The 21864-nt window shown below is 28.0% G+C and overlaps 6 protein-coding genes and 1 long non-coding RNA gene across 14 annotated transcripts in view; 3 read left to right on the top strand and 4 right to left on the bottom strand.

Annotated features, from left to right (window-relative positions):
* Positions 1 to 62: 62 nt before the first annotated feature.
* On the bottom strand, positions 63 to 3056 carry LOC138180690 (uncharacterized). Its single transcript, XR_011173353.1, has 3 exons — positions 487 to 3056; positions 279 to 389; positions 63 to 162 (listed from the first exon to the last, which is right to left on the bottom strand). It is a non-coding gene; the product is annotated as an uncharacterized LOC138180690 (long non-coding RNA).
* A 962-nt stretch (positions 3057 to 4018) lies between these two features.
* Positions 4019 to 7056, bottom strand: LOC138181120 (transmembrane protein 39A). 5 transcript variants are annotated; one of them, XM_069115713.1, is made up of 8 exons: positions 6861 to 7056; positions 5746 to 6087; positions 5511 to 5650; positions 5334 to 5432; positions 5102 to 5208; positions 4762 to 5014; positions 4397 to 4583; positions 4019 to 4289 (listed from the first exon to the last, which is right to left on the bottom strand). In XM_069115713.1, exons 1-8 carry the CDS (start codon positions 6957 to 6959, stop codon positions 4035 to 4037), a joined length of 1482 nt encoding a protein of 493 aa, XP_068971814.1. In that variant the 5' UTR covers positions 6960 to 7056; the 3' UTR covers positions 4019 to 4034. The 5 variants fall into 5 exon arrangements, with proteins under 5 accessions (XP_068971814.1, XP_068971812.1, XP_068971811.1 ...); XM_069115711.1 differs by having other exon boundaries at positions 4397 to 4604; positions 5102 to 5205; positions 6861 to 7047; XM_069115710.1 differs by having other exon boundaries at positions 4397 to 4604; positions 6861 to 7044.
* Positions 6376 to 9467, top strand: LOC138181122 (zinc finger protein 37). 4 transcript variants are annotated; one of them, XM_069115716.1, is made up of 3 exons: positions 6376 to 6529; positions 7864 to 8088; positions 8192 to 9467. In XM_069115716.1, the coding sequence occupies exons 1-3, from the start codon at positions 6527 to 6529 to the stop codon at positions 9101 to 9103; spliced, it is 1140 nt and encodes a 379-aa protein (XP_068971817.1). In that variant the 5' UTR covers positions 6376 to 6526; the 3' UTR covers positions 9104 to 9467. The 4 variants fall into 4 exon arrangements, with proteins under 4 accessions (XP_068971817.1, XP_068971819.1, XP_068971821.1 ...); XM_069115718.1 differs by lacking the exon at positions 6376 to 6529 and adding an exon at positions 6684 to 6786; XM_069115720.1 differs by lacking the exon at positions 6376 to 6529 and adding an exon at positions 7294 to 7506.
* Positions 9468 to 10365: 898 nt separating this feature from the next.
* On the bottom strand, positions 10366 to 12838 carry LOC138181123 (8-oxo-dGDP phosphatase NUDT18). The gene is made up of 5 exons (XM_069115721.1): positions 12699 to 12838; positions 11898 to 12429; positions 11195 to 11300; positions 10849 to 11124; positions 10366 to 10781 (listed from the first exon to the last, which is right to left on the bottom strand). Exons 1-4 carry the CDS (start codon positions 12799 to 12801, stop codon positions 10885 to 10887), a joined length of 981 nt encoding a protein of 326 aa, XP_068971822.1. The 5' UTR covers positions 12802 to 12838; the 3' UTR covers positions 10366 to 10781; positions 10849 to 10884.
* A 1-nt stretch (position 12839) lies between these two features.
* S2P (membrane-bound transcription factor site-2 protease) lies at positions 12840 to 15677 on the top strand. The gene is made up of 7 exons (XM_069115715.1): positions 12840 to 12979; positions 13347 to 13595; positions 13760 to 14038; positions 14144 to 14494; positions 14666 to 14824; positions 14946 to 15203; positions 15297 to 15677. Exons 2-7 carry the CDS (start codon positions 13521 to 13523, stop codon positions 15663 to 15665), a joined length of 1491 nt encoding a protein of 496 aa, XP_068971816.1. The 5' UTR covers positions 12840 to 12979; positions 13347 to 13520; the 3' UTR covers positions 15666 to 15677.
* Positions 15678 to 16112: 435 nt separating this feature from the next.
* Positions 16113 to 17202, bottom strand: TfIIA-S (general transcription factor IIA subunit 2). Its single transcript, XM_069115722.1, has 4 exons — positions 16890 to 17202; positions 16620 to 16724; positions 16414 to 16543; positions 16113 to 16271 (listed from the first exon to the last, which is right to left on the bottom strand). The coding sequence occupies exons 1-4, from the start codon at positions 16959 to 16961 to the stop codon at positions 16240 to 16242; spliced, it is 339 nt and encodes a 112-aa protein (XP_068971823.1). The 5' UTR covers positions 16962 to 17202; the 3' UTR covers positions 16113 to 16239.
* Positions 17203 to 18820: 1618 nt separating this feature from the next.
* The window catches only part of LOC138181119 (box A-binding factor), a 310196-nt gene continuing 307152 nt past the window's right edge, over positions 18821 to 21864 (top strand). The window contains exon 1 of the mRNA XM_069115697.1: positions 18821 to 18896. The gene's annotated coding sequence lies outside the window, so the exon portion shown is untranslated. The remainder of the gene's footprint in view (positions 18897 to 21864) is intronic.

The following is a 21864-nucleotide window of genomic DNA, read 5'->3' as shown; positions in this document are numbered from 1 at the left end:
TATGTTGGGAAAAATATGGACCAGCTAAACTCACAGCATACATATTGTTTGTGCTGAATCGAATTATAATACATCCATTATCCGGAACAACAATAATATCTTTGTCTGGAGCATCCAAATTTCTCTTTATTTTTTCCTTCTTATCAAGTTGTTTTACGTAATCTACAATTGTAATCGACGAATTTTCTGACGATAATGAATAAAGTCCTAGTGGTTGACCCATACTCATAACTATGTATAAAAGAAATAACTAATTGGAAACAATGATGTCTACTTACTTCTACAATAATTACTTCTAAGGGAGTAATTGTAGTAATATCATTAGCATTCTGCTACATATGTCGTAAATATAAAATAATTTATAGAACAATCCTTTCCAGTTGTAAAGTCTGGAGAGGCAAGAATAAAAAAATTGTTTAATCAGATCTTATTCAACTCAACGTTTTTAATTTTTGACTCAACCTATCGTTAAACGAATATACTTACTGTAAATTACCCCTTCCCATTAATTAATACAGCATCAAGTACCTGTCCGACAATACCAGTTCCGCGATCTGTAAATCATTCTGTATATAATTCATGCATCCAATCGTTAATAACAATTACATGACTTAACATGAAATCAATCTCGAAATATTGTCTATTAGGGTCTTGTTTCTTTGGAGTGCGTATGACGAGGCTACCGAAAATTTCGTCCGAAGGGACATAACTTCTATCGTTCTATGAATTCCCACTATTTTGTATATATGTAATATTTAAAAGTGTATATGTTTTAAAATCAGTTATAAAAATACCTAAATGTAGAACTAGTTACAATTGGACATTGCGTTACACTAAGTACGTACACCATCGTAATATTGATAGACATTCTGCAATACACCATGCCAATGCATCGTCATAGTATCCTCCCCGAGCAAACTTGTATACTTGGTCCTGGCATCATTCTATTCACAGTTAAAACCATACGTGACACGCCATCGGCTAATACACGATCTGACAATCGACGTGAATCGAATAACATTAAGAAAACAAAGATCACAGAGAAATGCTTTACAAAAGAAAGATATGGTATAGTACAAGTATTTAAGTCTTCTAAGAGATTAAAAATATATTTTATTCAAAAATCCCGATAGTAACGCGACTATGCTAAGAAAAGATGTTAAATGATTAAATGAAGAAAATTTGAATTCTTGATAAGCTTCTAATATTTATAAAATTTTTAATTATGATAACGTTCAATTGCAAAATTATAGTAACACGTTTTTGGTGTATCCGGTTCATAACAAGGCGGACACACTGAAAAGCATTTGATAGAGAAGGATTCTCAAGAATTACGTCGTTCACACAGTTACGTTTATTGGAGGCATACCATTCACTCCAGATACATAACCACTCAATAATCTATACCCTTCACTCTTAACTACACCTAAATTTTAAGACAAATATATTAAAATATATTTTTAGTATCTTCTAATAATTACATATATATAAATTACATGAGACATTTTATATTTATGTATTGTAATTCACATATTAAAGAATGATGCGTTTAAATTTTCTATCTTCCTTATAGTTTATAAAACGTATAATGTATAATCATATAGTTTATAATAACTAGTGAATAACGAGATATGATAGTTGTAAACCACTATTTTATATATAAGAAAAACATTTTTTAAGCAATTCAATATCACATATAAAAAAAGTTTCGTGCCAAAAAACGTAAATACAAAGCATAAAAGTATTTTCCAAATGAAATTCATCGTGGTAAAAGATAAAAATCATACTATCCTATATTCTGATTTTGTTCTTATATATGTAGGTATAACACCATGATTGTTTGTCTACTTTATATCAAGAAAGATCTTTCTCATTGAAAAAATTGAAAATTGTCTTATCAGTAATGTTAAGTGGTTTTTCCATATACCATTTATCTAAAACATGTGCAACTGCAATTATATATATGTCATGTACATATATAAATTCCTTACACAATGAATTTGTTCGCATTAGATAATAAGATAAGGTACCAAATTTTGTAAATTTCAATAATAAAGTGATAAAAAATGTGTCTTTCATAAAGAGAAAAAGCAAAAAGAATGTTACAAATTCTTTATCAAAAATATGAATAAAAATGCTGATTTATGTAACTTACTGTAAATGTGTCACATTAATCAAAAATTATTCTAACATATACTCAACATTATGTGAAAAATGATGTAATTGTTTCATTATTTTATTGTGTTATTGAAAGACCAACGTATTATAGATCAATGAATCTGTCTTGTAACAGATTACATGCCTACCTAAATGAAAATATATAATTCTACTTAAAAAAACAAATAGGCCGCCTTGAAATTTCGAAGCCATATACATATAGATAGGAAAGCTTAAGAAACAAATATAACAAATTTAATGGAACATCTTGTATAGTTTTTTTATTATTCTAACGCGTATATTATTTCATGACATACTATCCCGCGGCTATGCCCGCGTTAGCTTCAGACAACTACAGGTATCGTAAAGATCATTTTATAATATGCAATGATTTGGTAAGACTCATAAAATATAATAAGTCTACTGTGATAAGCTATCCTTTTTAGCTTCATTTTGTTATAGATATTTCCCTTATTTTTTTGCATCTTTTATTTGTCCTGTTACACTGTTACAGTTGCAAATAATTTTCTAATAGGCTTGTACTCAGTTGATAAACGAATATTGCAATTCATTTGAATTCTGAAGTTGAATTTCGAAAAATGCTCAAACACGTGTTTGTTTATTTTTAATGAGTTCATATGCCGAATTCCACATCTTTAACTGTAGTGATACGCGAAATGTGGCTATGTCTTGAAAAAAAATGTGTCGCCCTTTGTACCTCTTTAAGGTGGATATTTCTAAAAATCCTTTATTATCCCATGTCTACGTCATAAAAGAAAAAATGTCATGTTTCTAGGTATAACGGTTTAATAAAATTATTATTAATACAACTTATTTAATAAAACTAAAACCAATCCATTTATCAACAGAACAACTGTATATTTACAAACGTATATATATATATATACGTTTATATATATTATATAAACGTTATATATACATATGGTTATATGTATGTATATATATATATATATATATATATATATATATACATTATGTCATTATAACGTACTTCTGCACCTCTAGATCCATAGAGATCTGTTGAAAAAATTTACCGCAAAATTGACGTTGCATCGTATAAAACTCCTCACGAGAAGTCTCACTGTTGATAAATCACTACTCCACCGTTCTCTTGAAAAATGATGTTGAAGTTCCATTAGCTCTTGCATTGATATTATTTACAATGCTTACATTTCACATTCACATAGAATGTAAACAACGAAATATTAATGAAAAAACGAGAAAATTATTCGTTAGCAGAAATAGCTCACCATAAATAGGATAAAGCAAAAAAATCTTTCAAGCAAAAGCTGAGTGGCGTCGAGAAAGAGATCTGATATTATTAGTTTGTTTGCAGGTGGACACGTAAAGGATTTAAAAAGGTAAACTGCAACTTTTTTAAATAGAATTACAATTCTTTATGTATTATTCGATGCATCTCGTTATTCCATATAGGAAATTATTTAGTTGCTCATAGCAAAAAACAAGTATACAGTTCAAAAATATCGTAACAAACTAGGTTTTTGAAACAAAATAACAAACGTAGTAAATAAAACGAGTAAGTTTTTCTGGCATAAACAACTAAATAATTAATATAATAATGTGAAATTGCAATTTGATCTTGAATGCCAAGGTCAATCTTGCGCCACATTATTTTGTCAGATTTCCACCGATCCAAAGGCAAAATCACGATATAGTGGTAAAGTTCTAATTTAATTATTTCCTTATTTGCATTTTTTATTGCCTTTTTTTTTTATTTGTGATAAAAATTATTATAAGGAAATAATTTTGTAAGACCAATAAATTATAAAATGAAGTTAAAATAGTCGTTTCGAAAGGGCAAACAGAATAACACCGACAATTTGTTCAATAATCATTTATTGAACAGTAGAATTTGCAATCATTTGCGACTTTTCTTGTATTATTTGTTCTGCATGATATACTTTCCAACAAATAAGATAGTCTCTAGTAACTTTAAATAAAGTATAATAGTTGATCACAAGAAGCAATGTTATTGATAACACTTGATACCAATCAGTTGTGCGTAGTAAAATAAGTAATTGTGCACAAACAAGAAGAAGTTGCAAGCCCAATATTGAACAAAGTAACACTGTAGGATTGCTAAATAAAGCCTGTGCAAAATAATCATAATTTATTATTATTAGTTATTTTTGCAGTATACTCGTATGTATGATGAAAGTAAAATTTATAACAAAATAAGTTAATATTGATCACGTACATAAAATCTGTAATGATTTGAATTTCCTGGTTCTGCTACAGTACAGCAGCCTTCGGAACGATAGATTTCTTTATTATGTCTCACAACTGAACCATGAGGCCACAAAATAGAATCATTCCACACTTGGGCATAAGTATGACTATTGCGATTTTCAATTTTAACCCATCGACCTAGGTGTAATGCCGCTCTATGTAAAACATCACAGTACCTAAATAATTATTGTATTCATCAAATTTCTGCAAATGAATTTTTTAATACAACATTCACATTATACAATCTTAGAACAATACAACATGCACTACTAAAGAATTTATAAGATTGACACAACATAAATTGTTACACAATATAATTATATAAATACATACCTGACAGGATAAGCATGTGAAAAGTGAGCACTTATTCTTTCCAGCCAAAACATAATAACATGTTGCACAACCCATGAAATATTAAAATGTAGGTGTTGAGGTACAAATATAATGGGTGCAATACCACATACATAAGCACTACTAGAAGATGCAAACAAAGCTCGTTTCAAACGCCGATTGAAATCGGACCTTAATGTTGAAACTTCTGCTCTAATTGCTGATGCATTTAATGAACAATTATGTAAAGGTTTATCTACACAAAAAAGAAGATTAAATTCATAAATTTAACACTTTGTTAATATAATAATAATCATTATTAGTATAAATATAAGTTTTATACCCATCAGAAACTTTGTTTTCTTTTCATCTTTACCATATAAAGGTGTTGATATATCAAAGAAAGGTGCTGCACTTATACCAAACATTACAAAATACACAGATAAACTTCTGAAACAAAGTACATACAATAAACACTTGATATACATATGATGTATGATGAATGATATACATATATAACATATCAATATATCACACGAGGATCAACAACTACAATTTAATAAAGTAATACAGACGGATAACATAAGTAAAAAATCTTCATCGAATTATGTCGTTCAGCCATATGGTAAAGACACCAGCATAATATATTCATCACAATGATTAGTAAAGTTATCCTGAAACATAATATTTAAAGTATCCTAAATATAAGTTTTACATTATATATATAATGTATAATTTATAGCAAAATATACCTCATCATTTTTTGAGCAGTAGGTAACCAACGAACTGGTGATGAAACATCAATAACTCGATGCAATAAAGAATAAATAAATTGCCTCGCAACCATAATTATAATAAATACAAGCAAATAAGGATCTATTAGGTAGAAATTCTGAAAAATTGAAGTCACATGTTTTTATAAAAAAAGATAAATTATAATAAAGAATAGATGACTTAAAATAATGAAAAATATTTTAATGCACATACCATACTATAATTATTATAAGAATGAGGTAACCACCAAACAGTTCTATACAAATTAAGCATTTGTAAAGAAGCTGCAATAATTGACACAACAAAAGACAAAGCTTCAAAAGTTAAATGACCATCCACAGGTACAACTGGTATAGGTACATGTTTTGGTACTAATGCTTTCATTCCACAAAGTTCTGACTTTTTATCATCTGCACCATTTCCAGTTGTTCTTTCTCCACTATTACTTCGTATACCAATATTTGAAGATACAGAGAAGTTAGCTTGGGATTTACTCTGTCCATTTCTACTAGCAGCATTACGTCTTCCACCAGGCATAGTGTTTGATTTTACATTCTAGTTCATTTTTTCAAGTTATTTTAATTTGTTACGGTTCTTACATATTTTTAGCTTAATAAATCACTTTTGAAATAAATTTTATGGTAACACAATTGAATTTAATGGCGTCAGGGAACTGTCATTTTCATTTATATTTTTGTTCAAGCTACAAGACGTATAGCATTAAAAAATATATATAAATGCGTATATTTTATTCTCCTAAGTTGTTTATATGTTTTTGAATACTTTTATTTAGCATAATTTAACAATATACTAGTTTTGATGATAAAAAGGATACATCAAAATTAATTTAATCAGCGACCTCTCATATACTCGAAATTAGTTACAAAATGTTTATTTTTTTGGTTTGCATACAACATACATATACACTAGAACACAAGCCACAAGATTCACAAGCACAAACTTGGAAAATAGGATTTCTGAAGTGAAAAATGATATGGTAATATGTAGCGTACTCTATATGCAAAGTAAATGAATTATAAAATACATAATATAAAATATATAATTATAAATATCAGAGAGGGAATTATTTACATCTCAACATTTATATAAATAAAATTATTAAAATTGGATAGTTGAATAAAAGAATTTTTGTATTATTCAATACTGAACATATGTATTGAAAGATTTAATTTTTTCACACTTCTAGTTGCATGTCTAACCATGTATGTCTAGTTAACTTATTCTACTTTTAAGGTACAAGACATTAAATTACATATATGAATAATATAATTCCAATACGTCCTATTAATGAAATCAAACTAATATACTTCCTGAAATTTTTGTATTACTTTTCTTGCTCTTTCCTTGCTTTTTTTCTGTATGTATGCAGACATACACATAAATTGTATACATACATTTATCGGCATATTTAATTTTTATTCACATACATTGTATTATATTTTGTTGATTTCATGTGCAAATTAAAGATCTTGTAAATAATTTCATGTATACAATTATACAAATGAATAATGATTTTTAATCAATAGTATGAGAATTGTCAAGAATAATAAATAATATTTTGAATTTAAATCAAAAGTCATTTCCATCAAGTGATGAATCAAAACAAAACGGTATTAAAATGTCAATGGTCGTTCTAAATGTATAAATGTGATTCTAACTTAAATTAAATCTTTTTGAAATTAAAAAAAATATAAAATACTTAGTTTATATTAAATTGGAAACTTTTACAAAACAACATAGTTTTCCTAGATGGCACTGTTTTACGATATAAAAATTTATATATTATATGGAACAAATTGTATTCTCTAATATATTTAATAAAAGAACACCCTAAATACTTAATGTAGTAGATGATATTCTAAGAAATGTGTATAAACAGAGAGGAGTGTAATATAAATAATTGCTTCTTTACACATATGTATATGTAATAAATAGCTGTGGTGAAGTGACAATGTATGTCTGTCATGTTGTTTCTTTCAAAAATTCAGCTTTTTATCAAACTATGAAGAATTGCGAATTATAGCGCAGTGGCTATTAATCCTAGAATATATTTTCTGAAATGTATGTGTATTTTACGTGAATTTTAAATTCACTAAAACCATTATTTGTCTTTTAAATAATTATTCCACAAGGTTTATAACTTTGGTTTTGTAAATTAAAGATCATTCTCCTTTTGGAAATTACAGCATTCATTATTTTATTTTAATAGACTAATTAATCAATTTAATCAAGCTTTTAGTATTTAATCTCAGTAAATAATGCAAGAATATTATTAATTATAACTATTTTCTAATATATACATATGTGTAGATGTTTAATCCTGTTCAAATAAAACATGAATGTATGGGAATAGAAGATGTTAACTTTGGTGATAAAGTTAATACCTCAAATAATTCCAAATATCCAACATTTATTGAAGAAGATGTTGATTATAAATATAATGAGATATCACACTTTTGGAGTCACGCACAGCTATCAAATGAAATACATCCAAAAAATGAAATTCATGGTCAATATAATTTATTCCAATCTGAAGTAAGTTTTATAATTTCAATAAATGTTTTTATTGATTTATTTTCTAAATCATAAAACCTATATAACATTTCACTAAGAAACTGACTAATATTAAATATTTTAGGAAAATACTTCCTTAGCATATATGAAAAATTATGTACAAAATAATACAAATTTTCAAATTAATCAAGAAGGAAATTTGAATCAAATGAATCAGCAATGTCATATAGACATGAATCAAAAAGCTGAACAGTCACAATGTCCTCAAAGTATACAAGCAGCAAAATTTACAAGTCAAATAGTATCAATTTCAGAGCCTATATCTTCCATAAAATCTAATCGTCCTGGAAGACCACCCAAAGGTTCTTCAGACACAAACATAGGAAAAAAACTTAAATGTCAATGTGAAATATGCTTCAAAGAGTTTGGACATAAAAGTAATTTATTTATACATATGAGAACTCATAATGGAGAACGTCCTTATAAATGTAATCAGTGTGAAAAGTGTTTTACCCACAGTGGAAACTTAGCTATCCATATGAGGACACACTCTGGTGAAAGACCTTATGGTTGTCAAATATGTGGAAAAATGTTTAGTCATAGTGGAAACTTATCGACTCATTTAAGAACTCATTCAGGTATAAAGCCATATAAATGTGCTGTATGTGGTAAAGAATTTAGGCATAGTGGCAATTTATCAATACATGAAAGAATCCATTCCGGAATTAAACCATTTCAATGTAAGGTTTGTGGGAAAGACTTTTATCATAGTGGAAATTTAACGACTCATATGAAAAAACATATTGTAAATATTAACACTAGCATTAATCAATGTGAAAATAATGAAAAGCAAGCGTTATGTACTGCAAATCTTAATAACACTACATCTATAAATTCGTTCAATAATTTATCAATGATTCAAAATACTAATGTCAAACTGATGCCTATTGAAAATAATATTGTTCCTATAAAAAATGAAAGTAATGATGAGGAGTCAACAAATGCAGTTGGGGTATTAACACCAACATCAACTTAAGTATACTAAATAAATACTTTAATGATAGTTTAACTTATGAATATATTTTATAATTATAATTGCTGTAAAAATGTATTATCAGAGTTTAAATTTCTTAATGATCAACAATTGCATCAATAATTATGGATATATAAATATATATTTTTTTGGAATTACAAGTTTTATATTGTAAAAAGTGAAATCTCTCTACATGGCATCTTTGATATATAAAATACAATCGAAAATACGTGCAATTACACATAATATATTAAGTATTTGTAAATGTATTATTATATAATATGGTAAAGTTATTAAAAAATTACAATTTTTTAATTAAACTTTTTGTTTATTTTATCACTTACAGCAACATTTCAGTTAAGTATTTTAAAATCCCTTTTTATTCTACTCCAAATAATGTAATATTAAAAAATATATTGATATATATTTTCTGTATGAATTTGATTTATACTACTGTTATGTATAGAATAAGCCAAAAGTATACTTGAACTGAAAATTTTTTTATAAAAATGTTAATGTACTTTTTGTGATATTAAAAGATTTTAAATTTCATGTAACATATATGTCTTAAATTTGTATACTCATACTCCTGACATATCATTTTAAAGAAGATATTGTATAAATTTGTATAAAACACAGTCTTCATGATTTATTTATGTATAGTAAAATATGTAGAAATTGCTTTAAACATATTAAATTATAATTAATATATTTTATTTCAGTTGCACATTGTTAATAAATACTATATAAGCTTAAAAAATTACTTAATTTATATAAATTATAAATACTTCGAAAACTTCAAAAAATGTTATGTAAACAACATTAAAAATTATCTTGGACTTTTTATCAAATATTACATAAACATGTATTATAATACATATCTGTATAATGTATTATATGTATATACGATATTTTAACCTATGTGTTTTATGCAGATTTTGCACATTTAAGTGACTATTATTTTACAATGTCAAATATATTTATGCATAAATGCTAGTGTATTATGTCTGTATTTGTGTTTAATAATTTTCCCAAACTTTGTTATATTTGTACATTTTACGTACTTGTATTTGGAACGTAAAATAACTGTTCTTTATAATATTCTATAACATATAAAAATTAATTTCTACTGTCAGGATGTCAGCTTCCTACATTTATATATATTATGAATATTTTTATAAAAATTTCTACATGAGTTTTAAGATTGAAGCAAAAAGATCTCTTCTTTCTCAAAATTTTTGGTACCAACTAGAAATGCTAGCAGCTTTTCTCTGATAAAATACATTCACATCATTTATTTATAATTAGTATTAATGATATTATGTTATAGACTTGTATGTGAGTTACATATACTACATACTACATATTCATTCTTGTTAAAAAAATCATTGGTACAGACTAGGAAAAATGTAAATATATAACATAAATATTTTTTGATATAATTAGAAATTGTTAGATATTAATATCAGATAAGTATACCTCGTTTGTATATGCGTATATATAGAATTATGTGCGAATGTACGTGCGCACTAATTATTTTGTTCTCAATTATATTTCTCAACTAAGAAATTTTATAATTCTGTTCTGACAATGTAAAAATGTAAAATTGCAAGTTACTGAATGCATAATTATAGTCAAAATATTAAGAGCGTGCCAGTCCAAAAATTTTTTACCTCATTTTCTAGAAAAAGAAAAATTAATAAAATTTCTCATACATAAAATTTGAAATGCAATTATACTATGCACACCTAATGTTCACTTGTACACTAACTATGAATATCTGATCATCGTATAACATTTAAAGGCACTGTCATGTTTCGTGGTAAACGATAAGTAATACTTGTAGTGAGATTTTCAGGTAGCTCATGCCAAATGAATTTTCCTGTAGCAGGTACATCTTCTACAGGTAACTTGAATGATACTAATAATGTTAAACAAAGTCCATCTCCTCCTTGCCCTCCACTGAATTCTAAGGAAAGTATTCCATGTGGTTTATGCTGTGCAACTCCATTTCCAAATAATTCCTAAACAATTTATGATAGATTATAATACAAAATTATCTATATCAAAAGGTAGATATTAAGAAATATTTACCTTCATAAAGTTATGTAAAGTAGAAAGAAGGTTGCGATGTGGATTAATTTCACAAATTGGTAAATGGAATGGCATGGTATCTGATACAAGTACATGCAATTTATTCCTGTTGATAAAATATAATACATAATTGTATATCAATTTAAAACTATAAAAGGAATAAAATGTTGGCATTTTATGAAGATTTTTGTACTTTAAGTTTATACAATCGAATATGTGCTATTTACATCTTAAACAAAATAATTGTTTATGCAGTTTGTTAGATAAAATATAAATATATATATATAGTTAGTAATTTTATAATACAATTGATACTATTATTGTGCACATGTTATGCATCATAAAATAATCATTTCCAATTATTGTTAATCATAATTTACTTATGAACATCTACGTTGTTAATAGTACGAGTTTGGACTAAAATGAAAAAAAGCAAGCATTTTATTGCTATAAATGTATATGTACAAGTGCATGTGCATGTAAGTGTACCTACTATACTCCAACCTAAGCCTTCATCCATATTCACAGTCATAATCAGATTGTTGTTGTTCTTTTATGAAAACTATCACCAGTGACCTTATACTGCAAGCGTAAATACTAAAGAGGAATCAAGCATAAGCACTGATATATTTATACAAATAAAGTTGAAACTTCAATGTAAAATAAATTTAAATTAAGCGTATTTCAAATGTATGTAACTTACGTTGATCTTTTTTTCGAAGTGATTGATAGCCGCAACAATAATTTGGACAATGGTGTACTAATTGGCATTAAATATGGATGTTGTGGAATATTCTTATTCGTGACATAAGTTTTACCTCTTTCTATCAAAGATATAATATCATGTGATCTGAGTGACAGATCATTTACATTATTCACCCAGCATGCTTGCAGCGATTCTTCATTTGCTTCTTCTAATGTTTTTAATTTACCACCAGTTATTTTGCCAGTAAATACAAATCGGAACCATGAACCAGTTGCACATTCTACTAATATCAATGTTTCTGGATCTAATGTAAGCCCTGTTTCTTCTAAGACTTCTCTTTTAACAGCATCTAATAAATTTTCATTAGGTTCAACACGACCAGCAGGTAAATACCATTTTCCACTGCAAGTAGCTTTTGCTTCTTGCATCATTAATACTTCCCCTTGATTATTTATCACTACAGCAGCAACAATGTATGTTACAGTTTTTTGACAAATTGGTATATATGTACTAGGTGTTCCTTTTCCTCCTGTGACACGTTTCTTTTGTATAAGTTGTTAATAACTAATAATAATTGCATAAGAAATGAAAGATAAAATAAAACTAAGAGAACAAATGTATGAAATCAACAATATCAAAAATTAAAAGAACTAAATGTTATAATTTCTAACATATTTTTTTGATTCATTTATAAGCTTCATAATAGTATATAATAAATGTTAACTAATTGCATATACATATCAATGAAGTATCATTTCTCAAACATTAACATTTAATTACATATAAAGTTCACTTTACCTATTTCATCTTGTACCGCATGGGTACTATCATGCGTGTCACCAATTTCTAATGGATGACCAGCTAATAATAATTCAATTTGTTTTTCAATAGATAACGACATGTCAGTATAACAGCAATTGCTTTAAAATATACACAAAACAAATATTCAAATTATATCTTAGATATCATATATCATTACTACTAATTTAACGATAGATAAGGTTATAAACAAAGTGAAAGTGATAATGATCATACAATTCATACATAATTGAATTAGGCGTGTGCATCCTGCTGTAGTTGTAAGTTGTATCTAAGTCATCACTATTCAGTTCAATCTGGTTGGATTATCATCGTTCCTATATCGAATTCCCTATGTAATACTTAAAAGTTTTTTTAGAATATAATAATACAGTATGTAATAAGATATGAATGAAAATGAGATAAAAATTATTTTTAATTTATAGAGTATGATTTGAAAAATTTGTAAACTTAATGTTAAAATATTAAATTTCATGAGCATTTATTGAGTTTAATTTATAAAATATAACTGTTTTTATCAAAACATTATATTATGTTGCATTATAGATCAATCATAACATAATTTACATCTAATATAAATTCATTAGTGATATAAATATAATTACAAAAGTAATTATTATCATCTAGGGAATGCAACTGTTAAAAAGTTATATTTTACTATATCCTTACAACTTGGAAAATCAAATAGTTCTGTACAAGTTGTACGACATGCGGTTCTATATAGTCAAGGAAGCTTGATACATGATGTAAGATGTAACATGAAAAGTGTTTACATAAAAAATCAAAATAAAGTATTGAAAAATGGAAGTTTTAAATGTATTAATTGCAATAGGTCTCATTCATTGCTCATTATTCTTTTTTGACACAATTTTCAAGGTACAGTTTATGAATGTTATACGGATAAATATTATAAGTATTTTTATATATAATTTTAGAATTATAATTTAAAAAAATTTTATTTTGTGAAGATAAAATATTAATGATAATTATTCTTGATAATTTGTAAGTAATAATAATTACGAATATCATTTATTTTACAGACATGTTCACATTATCCATACCTATATTTTTTGAAAAATACTGGTTTAGAAGTTCAAATATTGCGAATAAAATGGTTCACCACAGCATTTAATCGTAAAATAATTAAATGGGGCATGGATCGCTCTAAATTTTGGACTGCTTGGTTTAATGCAGGAGTAATTATTAGTGTCATTATTTTGCCAATTGCTATAATTGTAATCTTAAGAATGACGTTCAATATATGGTCTAATGGACCATCTCTTGATAATACTAATTCTGAACCTTTATTAGAACCCATGGTAATTTTAACTTAGAATAATATTTAATTTACTATTGTGAGATAATTCTTTAATAAATTAATTCCGTTGATAAAATTATATGTGACACGTTTTTATTTTTTACAGTTACCTGGCATAGATATGCCCTTCAATGAGATTGGATATTATATCATTACATTAGCAGTTTGCAGTATTATGCATGAATTAGGGCATGCATTGGCTGCAGCAAGAGAAGATGTTCAGTTATTTGGTTTGGGGATATTAATTGCTTTCACAATACCCATAGCTTATGTACATATAAGCAGTGAACAACTTAGTTCATTACCATTAAAAAATCAACTAAGAGTTACTTGTGCAGGAATTTGGCATAACATAGTACTTGCTACAGTAGCTGCAACCGTTCTTTTGCTTTCTACATGGTTTTGGGCACCATTTTATGCAATAGGGAATGGAATTTATGTAAAGACCATTTTACCTGTAAGTCTTCTGATAATGTATTCTTATATATTAATACATTGGTTGTCAGATGATTTTTATGTTTTACTTAAATTATATGAAAACAAAATTGATTAGAGTAGAGATAGATAGCAAATGATCAATTTTGAATTAGGAATGGTAAGTTTTTTTTATGAAAATTTACGTTTATAGAATTCACCTGTACTAGGTCCAACAGGACTTCTTGAACAGGATTTAATATATGAAATAAATGACTGTCCTGTAAAATATACTGAAGATTGGTACGATTGTATATTAAACACAGTTAATCAACCAGCTCTTGGATACTGTGTTAAACAATCATTTATTCAGGTAACATTTTTTCTGTATAATTTTCTTACATTAGTTAATATGACTCTTTTTTTAAACAAGTAATTGTAGTATCTTTGTGCATAATATAAATTTTCATAACCTAATTAGCAAATTAATTTAGGAATATGATGAGTCCGTTCCATCAAAACAAAAAACTAATGGTGCTATAAACTGTTGTACATCAGATAGTGAAATTACAGGAAGTTTATGCTTTGAGTACATTGAGGGACCACAAGCAGCTCCTTTACATTTACCTCCTCATTCTTGCCTTCCAGCCAGAACTATGATTAATCAGTCTCAAAATTTTTGTCATGCTAGTCATGAATGTGTATTTCATGATACTCATTGTTTAAGACCTTCCCTTGATAATGTTACCAAGGTATATATTTAAAAACAAACATTTAGATATTAATCACGTAACAATTAATAACATTTAAAGTATTTAACAAACTGGTTTCCCTTTCTATCACAGGTTGTTCAAATAAAAAGGAGAGAGGGAAAGGATGTATTATTTTTTGGACACCCAGCAGATATCTATCGAACTGTTGATGTATCTGATTGGATACCTAAATATTCATTCTTAAATCCTAAATTACCAGAAGCTTTGACACTTCTTTGCAAATATATTACAATATTTTCTGCGGGATTAGCAATTATCAATATTGTGCCTTGTTTCTTTCTGGATGGACAATATATTATAAATATACTTGTACTTTATTTATTAAATTTTACGCCCCACAATAAAAATGTTAGACAAACCATTATATTAACGATAACAAGTATAGGTACATTATTTCTTACTATAAATTTATTGTATCTACTTATGAATAAATTATTATAAGTAGTAAAAGAATGTTGTTAATATTCGAAATTTCTATTTAGAATACAAAGTACATTATTATGAATTACATTTCTATATAAGTTTAATGGCACTTTGTATCGCTTATTTAAATATCTTAATAAATCTTGCAGTCTCGTTTGAAAAATTATTTACATCTTTGGAACAACAGATTGGACCACATAGGAAGATTATATTATATATTTCTATATTTTTTGGAAATAAATTATTAGTAAATATAATATGTAAAATCTAAGTAGATTAGATAGTTATATTCAAGTACAATATAAAAATAAAGCTATTGCTATGTTCTGATATGACAAAAAAGGCAGCTACAATTTATTATTCCTACTTTCAATGTGGTGTTATGATTTTAGTTGTTGTGTAACAAAATTTAACTGTCATTCAAAAATAAATGGAAATTCTATACCTATATTAAATATATATGTATAATTTGTTTTGTTTACTATCTATTATTTGAATTATTATAAAATTATAATATATTATATAATGAAATTTCTTTATAACTAGTATAATGTAATAATAATGATATATTTAGTTGTATAAGAAAGAGATATTATCGTTTTGCTGCTGCATCCCCGTCCAATGCTGTAATAGTACAAAAATTATAATGTTTGTAGTAATATAAGAATTACTAATATTATTTTTGTTTTCAATATTTTTTTTAGAATATAGATATATTACAAATAGTTAATTAAACAGTTATAAAAGTAAATAAAGGGTTACATACTTTTTCCATCGCATGCAACAATTTTAACTTTATCTACTATTGCAATTTCTTGAACTTCACGAAATTCAACATCATTAAGCATAAAGGTCCATACATTGTCACAAAATCTGTAAGTGTTTAATTTACCAGCCTAAAAATTTTAAAGAAATGACAGTTATAATCAATGTTATTTAAAGTAATTAATATCAAATATCAACATTAGTTACCTTAAATATAAGTCGTGATTTAACTCTGGCTGCAAGTGCTTGATTTATTGCCTTATCAAATTGTAATAGTACTTTAATTGCTAACTGAGGTGTGATTTGCCCATACTACAACATATTATATTATTACATAAAATGAATATCATAGATTATGCATTTTTCATTTGAAGTGTATCATATTAATGTTTATTTTCTATAGTTTGCATGATGACAAAAGTAAAATTGGTTTATCGACAACATTAACCGCAATATTACATATTTTTGTGAACATACCTGAATGAGCTCATCGAGGCTTTCTTGTAACGTATTACCTAATGTTGTGTTTCGATATAATTGATAAGACATTGTCCTTAATGTATAATATGCACAATATTAAAGCAAATTGAGTTCTTTTAATGCAAAAGTAATCTTTATGCGTAATGAAAATAGGAAACAGTATTTGTTGATTAACTGTGTTGTTAGTATAGAGACATAAAGATAGAGTGCGTGACCGAGCTGAACAAACGATATAGGAATAGAAAGAGAACGCTGCATAGAGACTTCTTATGTCCTTGTCTAATAACGCATGCACATTCGTATAATAAATGTGTAATTATAACATTAATCAACGACCGGCGTTAATGCCATGCCCGATTAGATAAAGACACAAGAGATCTCTATGCACCGTTCTCTTTTTATTCCGATATCGCATCCACTTATATGGTTATATATATATATATATGATTCGCGTACTCTATCTTTGTATCTTTGATTGTTAGATAAAATCCTGCCGTGCAGTACTTATTTGTATAAATGAAACCGTATAGTAGAAAATGATATTGCCAAGAGCGGCAGATTTAAATTCAAGATTTCAAGATTGTATACTATATTTTTTCACGCTACATATATATCTGATATTTATCAAACCTATATTGAAAATTTATTTATTTAAAAAAGCATGTGATTTTTTTATTTATTATTATAATAAAATTTTAAAATATTGAAAAGAAATGCAAAATATCATTAATTATCATTTGTATCCGATCATTTGAAAATAGAAACTATTCATTTTTTTTTTTAATTTATTGTGAATTTTAATTGCTGTTATATATAATACTACAATTTTGAAAAGTATTTTGATGAATTTTTAATACTGATTTTTAATAGTAATCTGATTAAGTGGTTTCGTATACGACTATCTGAACTATTCTAAAAATGAAGGCAAGCGTTCATGCATACATATGAAACGACACTGCGCGGTAAATGAAAGTTCTACACATAATACAGGACTATGTTAAATAAACATAATCTTATATCAATAACTAATACAAATTAACAAATGTATTTTATTTTCGTTCAACTTTAAAATGTTTCCTGATACATACTTACGAAGTATTTATTTATTTACGGTAAAGGTTATACATGTAACTATGTATGTACTAAATACTGTTTAATTTTGAAAACTTTCGTTTATAGAATGCAAAGTAATGATAAAATGCCAAGAGTAACATTTCTACCGAGAACAGAAAGCTAATGTATCGTGTAAAGCAAAGATTGTCCTCCAGTCGCGTATGCAACACGTATACCTTGTGAATGTTTGATAGCGTTATCTGAATGTGGTCAATACGGTAGGTAACTGTAACACCAACGTGGCCTGTCATCGGTTATCCTGCGAACTTTCCATGCAGACACGTGGTGCAACACAGTGATACTTCCATCGTATCTCCCCACCATTTTCTGCGCAGCAAATCAAAATTTAGAGAGTAATTTTAAATCTTCTGTGGAACACGAGTTATAACGTTCGCGCACATGTCGGTAGTGACATATCAATTAACGTAACGTATAGACTTCGTGAGCAAAATAGGGAATGAAGAATAGTCAAACGTTTAAAGCGAATGCTTTTCGCGATTGTATAATTTAGATGTAAAGGTACTAGATATTGGAATTTTAGAAACTTAAAAATCAGGTATCATTTCGGAGCGTTCAATTAATTGAGTATGCTTATTAATCTTGTATTCATCATGACGTCCATAAGTAATCATTTAATAATCAAGCCTGGAACTTAACGGAGCAGCAGAGGAAGTAATATGAAAAAGTTTATTGACTCGCACATGGTACGTTGGCAAAGTTAATTTACGATGGGAATTCAAATTTTACATATAAAGAGTATTAAGTTGCTATAACGAGATACGAGATAAAATATCGATTCATGCACTAAAATTTCAGGCGCTAAGTAACAAATGTATATCACGAATCAAATGCAAGAATAAATTGATGTTCTTCAGATGAAATTCTATTTTGGTAAGTTTCTTTTTCCTTATATCTACATATATGGTTTGATGAGTTAAAATTCTGGGAATTTACATTTAGGTTGTTCAAATTCCATGTATACCAAACTGATCGTTGTTCAATAATTAATACATTATCATCACAATATTTATAAAATGGTTCTGAAACCGTATAATTCCGTTTTCGTTCCCATTTAAGATTTTTAATAATAGCCATTGAAGACTGTGAACATATTCCTTTTAATTGTCTTTCTGATAAAGTACAATTGGTGGAATTATTCAATACTTTCATCACGTTAAAATTGTTGTGCAACAAATATAGATTAATATTTTTACTACGTTATAATAAAATTGTATCCTTTGGATGAGGACAAATGCGATATTCATGTTTTGAAAGCATCTCTATACATAAAGAAATGAATTGACTCTGTAACGTGTACCCTTTATTAGATAGATTTTTCTATGATTTTCATAATTTCCATATTATAGTAAGAATAGTTGAATTTTTGCAACTTAAAGAATTTTAAAATTTCTGTGTTTCTATTCATTTATATGAGTTGTCTTTAAAACTCTAGTGTTCAGCTTTAGATCATTTCACTGTGACGTTGTTGGAAACAGAGTACAGTGGTACTTTGGCACATTTTGCAGTTAAACACTGACTATTACGACTATTGCATATTGGTGACTCCATTTATTAATGTTGATATTTCTTTATAGCTGCGTTATTTCTTTTGTTATGCCATTAAGCGATTTCAATAAGGCAATTTGAATTTCGACTAGTATATTTTCTGATAGTAATAACTGTGTGCATCAACGATTTAAAATCGGATTCCTTTTGTTCACGATTGCTTGTGTCTTTAAAAATTGGTAAACTACGAGAATAATGATTGGTTCGAAATTGCAAGCTATCGGTTTAAAGCTTCTTTGAACTCGTTTTGATAACTTATTTCATATACGAGTATTTACTTCCTATATCTCTAGCTTTTCGTCAAATTACAATAATATTTATATACTATACGTACAAATATTGATATTATTAGTGTTTACTAAATACATATAAACATATGGTTTATTGTTATAATTATTTTTATCCTATGTATTGAAATGGTTTTGTTATAAAAAGATATACAATGAATAATTCGATATATCGAATTAAGGTAAGAGATAAAAAAATAACAGATACAATGAAATTTAATATTAAAAGAATATATTCAATCCCTTTGTATTCTCAGTCGATTAATAGCATAATATCAAAAGCAGTATTTAATAAGAGTAAGTTCACTTCATTAATTCGGCTAAACAGATGGGACGTATGAGAGAAAGTCTTATTACAATATTTGGCAAGTTAGATGTCCAAGTAATTGCGGATGAAAACTTCAGCGCGCATGCAAAACTTTTCTCGGTAAATCGGAAGAGGTACGAAGTCTCGAACCAGGAATGAATAGACATTTCTGTGAATTTAGCTTACGAAAATTGTATCCACCCTATGTAATAGATTCAGATTTATTATCACTGTAGTACTCGAAAACACAGCGTAAAATTCAAATGATCCTTCGACTGTATTTTCAATTCAATCAAAGATGAAAAATGTTTAATCGTCGTCGCTTTTCAAACCTTTTTGAAGGTGTCGATGAAAGGTGTGAAAGAAGTACTCGAACTTGATAGAATCGTCAGCAATATCTTATTATTATTTAAATGTTCTTTGTGAACACTCATCGTTTATATTTTTCTGAATATATTGCATCGATTGAATTTCTCAGCGATTCAAATCGTTGATCTTCGATATTCAAATAAATCAACTACACGTACCAATCAGTCTTCTATGTAAATGCACGCACAAGCACACACACACATATTCGTGCTCACATTTACGATCTCGTCGACGTTCCTTGGCCTGAAGCAAAGCAGAAGTCAATTAAGTCGATGTAAACCGTAACGAGTGGTAACAATGGAGGTAAAGAAATGAATTAGGCAAGAAGATTAAAACGTAGCTAACAGGGTCGCAGAGGTACAAGGAATGAAACTGTAGGGATTTTCGCGACAACAAGGTTAGAAGAAACCAATAAAGGCAAATCAACAACTTTTCTCGTGGTAAGATTTTTGAAAGAGGAAACGAAACTGCAAGTCATGAGAACTGGTGGAACAAGCATACATATCCAGCTAGCCACCCTTCTCCAAGGGTTACTATCAAAGTTCGTATCCGCCCGTAAAGAATGGGACAGCGGAGAAAAAGCAGATGCGGAAAGAGATAGAGATTTTAAGGGATAGTGAGAACGAAAGAAGATAAGGTCGCGAAATACACAATGGAAGATGCGTATAGTAGGATTCGAGGTCCGGTTTGTTGGAGGAGGACATTGAACGGAGCAAGTTACCCGCGAAAGAACGGGACACTCGCATCGATCGGATTCCACTGTGTAGGAGTGCAATGAAAAGCATCTTTAAGAGTAGTATAGCGACGTCTCGAAGAGGGGTTGAGGTTGGTTCGGGGCAAAGGTGGGTTGTAGGAAACGCACGGTACGGGGGAGATTCCACGAGACTATTTATGTAGCTTGCCATCTAGAAAGTTTGCAAGAACAATTTATTACGGATATACGTACCATTTAAAGACGTCAAAGTTATTATGACAGAGAACTTTATCTGCGATAAAGGGAACGGCAGGGAAGGGACTTCGTTATTCAATCGATGGAAGTGGAAAGTGCTGGATATAATAAAAGAGGGAGCGACTATTTAGAAAGATTTTCTTCTTTTGCGAATCTAATGAAACTGGGTCTTCCTACATACAGATTTAGGTAAGTCCATCGCGAGCACTGCGAGCAGCAAGAGTATTTAAATCGATTCTTCGAAAGAAGTTTTCCTGAGATGCTACATTAGGTGTAGATATTCTACTCAGGACGAAATCTTGGTACATAGCAGTACGGCGTATACTTAGGAACGTTCTAGAAATTTCTTTAGTTACAGGAATGTACCATTTAAGGCTTACC

This window comes from Bombus flavifrons, chromosome 6, assembly GCF_040668555.2.
Source record: "Bombus flavifrons isolate JBK064 chromosome 6, iyBomFlav1_principal, whole genome shotgun sequence".
Classification (NCBI taxonomy): Eukaryota; Metazoa; Arthropoda; class Insecta; order Hymenoptera; family Apidae; genus Bombus; species Bombus flavifrons.
The sequence above is the reverse complement of the archived record's forward strand: the minus strand, read 5'-3'. Positions and strand labels throughout refer to the sequence as shown.

Bases quoted from the DNA above. Each gene is read 5' to 3' on its own strand.
- LOC138181122 (XM_069115716.1), top strand. The intron at 8,089-8,191 runs GTAAGTTTTATA...TAAATATTTTAG, and splicing joins ATAATTTATTCCAATCTGAA to GAAAATACTTCCTTAGCATA.
- LOC138181120 (XM_069115710.1), bottom strand. From the start codon at position 6,959: ATGCCGATAAATGTATGTATACAATTTATGTGTATGTCTGCATACATA. The intron at 5,651-5,745 runs GTATGTGCATTA...TCAATTTTTCAG, and splicing joins CTTATAATAATTATAGTATG to AATTTCTACCTAATAGATCC. The intron at 5,433-5,510 runs GTATATTTTGCT...ATTATGTTTCAG, and splicing joins ACTGCTCAAAAAATGATGAG to GATAACTTTACTAATCATTG.
- LOC138181123 (XM_069115721.1), bottom strand. From the start codon at position 12,801: ATGTCGTTATCTATTGAAAAACAAATTGAATTATTATTAGCTGGTCAT. The intron at 12,430-12,698 runs GTAAAGTGAACT...AACGTGTCACAG, and splicing joins TGCGGTACAAGATGAAATAG to GAGGAAAAGGAACACCTAGT. The intron at 11,301-11,897 runs GTAAGTTACATA...TTTTATCAACAG, and splicing joins ACTTCGAAAAAAAGATCAAC to GAATAAATTGCATGTACTTG.
- S2P (XM_069115715.1), top strand. From the start codon at position 13,521: ATGGAAGTTTTAAATGTATTAATTGCAATAGGTCTCATTCATTGCTCA. The intron at 14,039-14,143 runs GTAATTTTAACT...TATTTTTTACAG, and splicing joins AACCTTTATTAGAACCCATG to TTACCTGGCATAGATATGCC. The intron at 14,495-14,665 runs GTAAGTCTTCTG...TTACGTTTATAG, and splicing joins ATGTAAAGACCATTTTACCT to AATTCACCTGTACTAGGTCC.
- TfIIA-S (XM_069115722.1), bottom strand. From the start codon at position 16,961: ATGTCTTATCAATTATATCGAAACACAACATTAGGTAATACGTTACAA. The intron at 16,544-16,619 runs GTAACTAATGTT...TAAAATTTTTAG, and splicing joins AATCACGACTTATATTTAAG to GCTGGTAAATTAAACACTTA. The intron at 16,272-16,413 runs GTATGTAACCCT...GTACTATTACAG, and splicing joins TGTTGCATGCGATGGAAAAA to CATTGGACGGGGATGCAGCA.